At 36.4% G+C, this 8,237-nt stretch overlaps 1 protein-coding gene across 1 annotated transcript; it reads left to right on the top strand.

The window, feature by feature from the left end:
• The first annotated feature begins 454 nt into the window (after window positions 1–454).
• Window positions 455–3,643, top strand: PPDPFL (pancreatic progenitor cell differentiation and proliferation factor like). The gene is made up of 4 exons (XM_035553223.2): window positions 455–668; window positions 1,447–1,536; window positions 1,625–1,724; window positions 2,114–3,643. Exons 1-4 carry the CDS (start codon window positions 614–616, stop codon window positions 2,124–2,126), a joined length of 258 nt encoding a protein of 85 aa, XP_035409116.1. The 5' UTR covers window positions 455–613; the 3' UTR covers window positions 2,127–3,643.
• Window positions 3,644–8,237: the final 4,594 nt, after the last annotated feature.

Below are 8,237 nucleotides of genomic sequence, written 5' to 3' on the forward strand. Positions count from 1 at the left end.
TACGTCCCTATCATCTGAGATAGGGCACAGTATTCAGGCAGTCAGATACGTTGCAGTACCATGGTATGTCACACACCACCCATGTTCTCACCCACGACTCTTGTTATGAAAAAAATAGTGATAAAATACTTCCTCATGAAGCAGGAACACTTCAAATAGCCAAAGTTACTTTTTCACCATTAACGAGTGTGAGAGGGGAGGCAGCACATTTTATGACAATCTTTGCCTTGAGATAAGGTTTAAAAAAACATAAAGAGAGTTGTGCATTTAATCTAGGTGAAGATTTATTATTATTATTATTATTATTACTATTATTATATTTTATTTTTTAACCACGGAAAAGTGATTAGAGGAGGAAGTCCCAGGCTGTGCCCCAAGCACATGCCACGGTCAGTTCTTTCGGTGGCACGGAGGTGACACAGGCTGGGGGCAGCAGCGCGGCGGGGGCTGGCTCTATCCCATCCCGTCCTGTCCCGTCCCACTCCATCCCGTCCCACTCCAACCCGTCCCGTCCCACCTCCCCCGGGGCGGGCCGCCCGTCGCCGTGACCCATCTATATAGAGTCCTCTCGACGGCTGCTTCTCCACCGGAGAGAAGTATTTTCCCCGCTGCCATGGCCTCGGTACCCTCCGCCGGCTGCCTGCTGGCCAAGAACCAGTACTACCGCAGTAAGTGCTCTGGGGGTGCAGGGCTGCCCCGCGATCCTCCCGGCTCCGGGAGATTTCTGAATGAGCTGGAGGCAAGAGGGTGTTCCCCCCCCCCCTATTCAGGAACTGCAGTTTTAATGAGTATCTGCTTCGTGTTATTCACCTACTTCTTTTTTTTTTTTTTCCCCTCTGTGGAAGAGTTCATTAAAAATACATAGTATCAATCTTCTTACTGTAAAGTATGACACTGAAAAAGCATTAGGCAAACAAATCCTGGCTTCTAGCTGTATTTCATATTTGCTTTGCAGACTTAGACAGAATGCAGTATCAACTCACATATTTGTTTCTTAGTGCATGAAGCAGTTGCCAGTGTGAGACTACATCTGGTCTTTTTAAGACCCTGTAGCACAAGATGCAATACTATAGTGCAAATACAGGACTTTTAGTTGTATCACAACGGCAGGTACAGAAGCTAAGTTGTTTTCTGTCTGATTATTGTATAATGTGTAAGTGATCATAAGATACATTGATTTCAGTGAAATCTGTACAAGCAGATCTCAACATGCTTTTGTCTGAAAAGTAAGTAGACTGAGACCAATTTTGATAAAAGCTTACACTTAAACAACCACAGTAAATTGGTATATAAAATATTGAAGCCATACTTTGTAGCTAAGTAGTGGTAGCTAAGTTTATCTTTTACAAACATTGTTTCCTCTGAGACAGCAGCAGTCTGAAAATTTATTGGCATGAAAATCTATTCATTTTTTCCATCACGTATGTTCTTCTTTTCTGTGAACAGCAAGACAGACCTCTGAATCCAGTGTTTCTTCCAGCTCCTCCTGCTCTTCAGATCCTGTGAATGTTACAGACCAGGAAAAAACATTTCATGGTATTGTTCCTTTCTTGCAGTATTCTGGATTCTGTCTGTTTGTTATTCTGCTAGTGTCTAACAGTGCAAGCTTTTTCCCTTTTGGCAGGGTTACCTGAATTACTTGATAAATGTTGGTGGATAAAAAGCTTTTTCCACTGTGAACCATCTCCACCAACTGTTGGCAGAAAAACACTATCAGCAAGCAGGTGAGTCCTGTTCCTACTCATTATATTTTCCCTTTGGTAAAAGTATTATTAAACAAGTCATAATCAGCTAAAACAATCTGGGGGTACAATGCTCTTTTGATGACTTAAATAAAAGATACTGCAAGGGCATGGCTTCAGAAGCTTCCCATGTTTTCATTTTAATAATTGGACTCATACTATATATTATGCTAGTGACTATTATTGTCATTTGTAGCAATATTTATTTAATCTTCTACCCATAGCACTTGCATACCTACTTATGTAGTTCCATTTTACTTTGTTAAAAAGATCATATGAATGAATAAAAAAATGCTTAGGCAGATAAATACCTTTGTGGAAAATGTAATGATAATCTTACTCATAACCTTTTTGTATATATTTTTCTGCAGTGCCAACAGTTGAATATGACAGCAAACTGGATTACTGACTGAGATACTACACACAGACTTATTTTTCCAAGAGGCTTGGGATCTTCTGAATGTCTGGGTTCAGCTGCAAGAAGACGACAAAACCTTTGGGAGGGAGGAAAGGTGTACTTTCAAAAAAGATTTGGCAGTAGCTTAAACAGTATTGCATAATGGACATATCCATGACTTACCTTTTTCATTACAGAGTTACTATAATTTGAGATGACTAATGAAAGTTACCTGGATTAAATATACTTATGACTTACTTGGATACTTAGAAAAAAAGAAAAAAAAAAAGACATAAGATAGTGTAGGTTTAGGAGAAGTATATCTATGGGATGACTTTGCAATAGGTGATACTGTATCTTAAGTTTTACCTTCAGTATGTCAGCTCTGTAGACATTCACTCTGCTGTAAACAGGATACAAACAGAGCAGTCCTACTCTGGACTGTGAGGTGTATGTTTTTATCATTTATTCGGTAGCACTAACAGTGAGCAGAGTTTACAAGAATGCTTACTAATAGCTTTGGTTTTATAAAGCTGGATTACACAAAGAAACAGTAATCAGTTTGTTCTCTTTGTTCCAGCTGGGTGTGTAGATCCCAACCCTAAATACACAGGTACAGCTTTCATTCACGTCTATGCATGTTTAAGGATAAAATAGCAGACAGACAAGAAGCCAGTAATCTTAATGGACACTGACATTTGCCAGGCAGAAGAGCAACCTTAATCAGAGCTGATACCTGCAGCTCTGTTTTACTTTTAAATTACTCTCACCTGCTTTGCTGCCTCTTAAAGACCCACTTGTTCTCAGGTGACTACTCCTATCAGTATTCACTGCTGTTTGTTAGCTTAGTTTCTTAGGTCTAGGAACTGCCAAAATGTTCAACTCAAATAATGTTAATGTTATTAACCAAGCCTACCTTTGTCATGATTCCTGCTTTTGAAATGTACTGTAGTATACTTTCATTTGGCCTTCAGCATTGCAAAGCAGTACATCAGATTGTTTGTTCTACTGGGTATGACTGAAATGCAGCAATGGTCATAGAAAATTACAAATATTTTGCTGGATGACATCATTTCTGCATATTTATCTACACAACTTTTTGATGTACTATCACCAAATCTACCTGACCTTTGTCCATCACTGGATGAAGTAACAATAGCAAACATCCATATAAGTGTAACCTTTTTTTTTTTTTTTTTTTTTAAATTTTATTATGGAGTAGTGATTGTCGTGGTTATGCCTAAAAATCTAAAGTATATCAAGCAACGGTTTCAGGAAGCTTATAGTTTTGTTACAGGCAATAGGTGCCTGGCACATGACAACAGAAAAGAACTCAGTGATAAAAACACAGTTTCAAGAATCTTTAAATTGCCTTGTTGTATCTTTTTACCTTATTGCTATTGTGTAGCTTCATCTTTGTCCTTTCTCTAAGTGTACAGAATGAACTTTTTTTTTTATATGAAGTTTTTTTTTTTGTATTAATAAAGATTTAATCTGTTTTTAATGTGACTTATTTTGGAGCTCTAATACAAACTGTTATTCAGTGTTTCTTGTGGTGTGGGTGGTGGTTTGTTTGGTTTTGTATTAAACATTCTTGTTTTGGTTACATTAAGTATAAAAATTCAGAATTCCCACTGAAACTTAGGATTGACATTCTTCGTTTAGCCACTTTAAACTTTGATGTGAGATGAAAAAAAAAAAAGAAGGGTAGAACATAAGCTAGGAAAAAGACACATTTTAATGTAACCTTGTATTGTAAAGGAAAGGAAGAGGAATCTAAGACTTAGTTTTGGAAGGGTGATTGTAGCTCTTTCTGAAGATGCTTGAAGCCATAGAAGAAAAAAATGCTGTATTTTTTTTTTAAGAGTAATATAAGATTGAGAAACTATACATATATATATATATAAAACTATTTTTAGATGACTAGAGAATATTGTTTGCAAATATTCTGAAAATCTGCATTCTGGTAGGACAAAATGTAAATGAGAATCACAGAATCATTAAGGTTGGAAGAGACCTCCAAGATCATCTGGTCCAACCAGCACCCTACTACCAATATCACCCATTAAGCCATGTCCCTAAGCACCAGGTCCAACCTTTCCTTGAAAACCCCCAGGGACTGTGATGCCACCACTTCCCTGGGGATATAAGTGACGCAAGAGTGATGGCCTTACAAATTCTGTTTTGCAATGTCAAGGTGGCTAGAATTTGGAAGAAATGTAATAAATTTGCATTTTTCTTTCAAGAATTTTCTTGCCTGCATGTGAGATAAGCAGACTTTATGAGAGCATCATGTCATACTACATATTTAAAAAAGAGCATCCTACTGTCATACTACATATATTGTATGGAAAATAGTAATGAATAACTGTAAGGACTATAGCTATTTCTATGAAATGAGATTTTATTTTTGTATACTAGCCTGTTCTCTAGAAGCAAGAATGATAAATGAACCCACTTAAGAAACAGGTTTTCAATAAAAGAATGAACCACAAATCAAACTCAATTTGAGTTGTCAGGAATATTTTTTTTCTAATATGTGCAGTGATTAAGACTCCCATAAACAATGTACTTTAACATTCATTTGTAACTTACTTGAAAGCTTTGTTTCTGTTTGTGATATCACAGCTTCCTGAAGTGTAAAATACTTGCAAATCCCTTTTCATTTTACTTTATTTTTGTTAACTAATATATTATTTCTTCATGAAAGCACACTTTTTCTCTTAATGTCACTTCTCAACTCTTCTGTAAAGGGAAACCTAATCAGGGTTCATTCAGTACCAGATTTAATATTGTTGGCAAAATATTTTTTGGATTATTGCATTCACAGCTGCTGACCATGAAAATTTTGACCACTACCATGTTCAGTGTGCTGGCTGACTTTTTGGTTATGGAGGGATTCTGTCAGATTTCTCTTGTTGTGCACTCTGTCATATGTCATTTTAAGCTGTTCCAGTAGTAGCAGATGTGAAATATACTGCACGTAGTCACCAGGAGATATGTCTTTGTAATAGAAAATGGCTATCACTAACAACGAAGAGAATCAGATCAGTATAATGGGATGAAGCCAGGGAAAAAAATATTCCTTTTTTTTTTTTTTTTTTCCCTACTTCTCTATGCTTCAAATTGCAGAAAAAGAAATCACTGTTTCTCAAACTTGTGCCACCTTCTTGTACAAAAGAGAAGATTCAGCTTCCCGTTACAGTAATCAACTGTATGTTCAGAGTCATCCTATTGGTTTTTTCTCAAAAGTAGAAATATAAAAGTTTCTGTAGTCATTATGATGGGGCACAATTGCTAGAGAGAGAGAATATTTTTGTAAGATCAACTCGTAACAGGAAGAGGAAGGGCCTGTACATTCAACACGTTGTTTTTCTTAGCTGTCAGGCACTGCATCTTCTTAAATCTTTGGCATCTTTGGCTTCAGGAGAATTTATTTTCAGTCGTACCCATAAAGTAAAACCTGTAATCCCACCTTACTTATTTAGCTGACGTAGCAGTACAGGGTGCAAGATAAAAATGTTTTGTCATCTTTAGGGTGCACTGAGGTCCAGCATCTACCATAACAGAAGAGGACTGACAGGATTGGCTGGGTGTCAGTCTCGCCACTGGCATCATGGAGGCTGAGGCCAGGGTGTCCTGGAGAAATGCATCAGTACTGTGAATAATTTTTCCAAAAGACATTATTCAGGTTCTTATTATTATCATTATTTTCTCTCTGTTGCTTTTTTTTTTTTTTTCAAGAAAAGTGAAAAACATCTAAAACTGACTTTGAATTAGCGAGTGATGGAAAGTCCTTAAAACACCCCAGCAAATATTTTCTACAGTTGATTACCCCCGCCTTTACAGATCTTTCCTATTTTTGCCAGCTTGAATTTCTCCTTGAGCAGTGGTTCAGGGGTTAGTCATGAATGCATGACTCAAGTAACAAACAAGAAAGTTTTAAAGTGCTGATTTCACCACCTCTTCAAGGACCTTGACAGTGATTTCAGAAGAGGTTGTATCATTTTATTTAATCCCCAGCCATACCTACTTCAGGAATTATTTCAGCACAATAGGAGTGGATCAATAGATGGAAGCAGCTGGAGATATGCTTTTTGCTTCTGTGGGTGAAAGCTAAAAGCCAAGCTTTTAGAGTATGTTTCCCACTCCGTAGTTTACTTATTTCAGATAAGGTGAGCACATACGAACCATTGCTAGGAAAGCTAAATGAGAAGGAAAAGGGTTATGTTGTGGTATTGCAACAGCATAAAAATGTTGGACAGTTTGAAATCTTGGACCCTAAACCACATGCTTCATCACAATTCTTTTGAAAATGGAAATTGATGAAAAGACTGCTAAATATCTGAAATCTTGATATATTTAAAGGCCCTACTCATTACAACAAACTACTTGTATGAAATAACACATGCACTCTTTTTTTTTTTTAAATACATTTAAAAATGTTTTTCAATCACCTGTTGATTACAAGTGTTGTGTATTTTTCTCTGTGTGTGTTTAATTCTATTGTCACATTAGAAATAGATAGGGTATTTTCTGCATTTCAAAATTAGTGCTAGATTTTGAGGAAGATTTTGGAACCTATAATAGGTTCTTAAATGAACCTATTTTAGATATAATCTGTCTTTCCAAGAACCTCTAAACTGCAACTCTCACTGTCTCACAGTAGTGCAGAAATAAAAAGGATAATACTAGGGGTAAAATACACAATAAGTTATAAGTTATAATAAGTGATAAGTTGCTTTGAATGGGAATTTTCCCATTATGTTTTAACCAGGTTAATTTAATTCTGCTGCGACTCCAGTTCAGACCCACTGTATGTTTAAATTCAGGTGAAGTCTAGGATTACCGTTGAATCACACTAACAGAATATGTTAGGAGCTAGAGAATCTCCCCATGAGAGTAGCAGATCAAGTGAAGTCTTGAATGTAAAAGGCAAGGTAAATGTACATGGTATGTGGTAATTCTTTCTCATTGTCACAATAAAATATCACCTGCAAAAAATGTAATCAATTTTAAAGCAAACAAACAAAAAAACAAACAGACAAATGTTCTCTTTCTGTGCTTTCCAGAAACATATTTTTCCTAGGTGAAGCATTAGTTGTTTTGTATTTCTGTCTAATTTCATTGCAAAGGAATGACAGGCTAAAATGCATTAAGCAAACAGATTGTTACTTTCCCTCCTTTTTTTTTTTTTTTCCTAGTTGTCATAATTATTGTCCTTCATTAATCTTCTGTCAGTATTGGTTAATGTATTTAGAGGGGGAGGTATTTGTTCTCTGTGTATCTGTCACCTTGCTGTGAATGCAACAGAGTAGTGTTATCTGGAGGGGGCAGCTCCATGATGCGAGTGCTTTCTAAACACCCACGCTCCATTACAGCAGTGCTCCACTGACCAAGCAGCTCAGCTTGGGTGTTCCAAGATAAATGTGCACAGACCCTAACTTTTCCATCTAAGAGCTGATTTTTAATTCTGCATTTTGCAACACAGCATTGGACATTAATCTTGAAATGCATCAGCTGCTAGGTATTATAATATTACATAAGCCTTTATGACTAATTCTGAATATGGATATCCTTTCACTTCTTCTTGGACATTAAAGCATCCACAGCTTTTATTATATATTTTAAAGGAATGCATGCCATGAGTGTAATTCATTGGCCAAAACACTTTTCAGCTAGAACAGGACTATTTCAATATCAATCAAATACTACATCCTCTATATATTTAGCTTGCTCACTCTCAGATCATTTATTTTAGCCCCCAAACAGGAAAGTCATTTGAGATTTATTCAAACCAAAGGTAATTCTTCTTCAATGTCACCTAATGCTGAAATTCACTAAGATGAAAGTGCTTTTTGTAATAAATACATGGAAATTCTTTGGTGGTGGATATGAAGTAAAAAATAAAAAGGTTGCAAAATGAACTGTTGTGGTAGTCATTCCCACCTACCTAAAATCCTAATTATAAAGGAAATAGGGGGTCACTAGGCTCAGAGATATTTATGTTTATGTCAATGCTCACTCACTCTCTCTTCTTTCTTAGTTACTCTTTGCACTAATTAAAAAAAATAAATTATCTCTCTGTACCTAAGCAG

This window comes from Cygnus atratus, chromosome 2 (genome assembly GCF_013377495.2).
Source record: "Cygnus atratus isolate AKBS03 ecotype Queensland, Australia chromosome 2, CAtr_DNAZoo_HiC_assembly, whole genome shotgun sequence".
NCBI lineage: Eukaryota > Metazoa > Chordata > Aves > Anseriformes > Anatidae > Cygnus > Cygnus atratus.

Excerpts from the sequence above, each read along its gene's own strand:
- PPDPFL (XM_035553223.2), top strand. The coding sequence starts at position 614 with ATGGCCTCGGTACCCTCCGCCGGCTGCCTGCTGGCCAAGAACCAGTAC. Across the intron at positions 669-1,446 it reads CAAGAACCAGTACTACCGCA|CAAGACAGACCTCTGAATCC; the intron begins GTAAGTGCTCTG and ends TTCTGTGAACAG. Across the intron at positions 1,537-1,624 it reads CCAGGAAAAAACATTTCATG|GGTTACCTGAATTACTTGAT; the intron begins GTATTGTTCCTT and ends CCCTTTTGGCAG.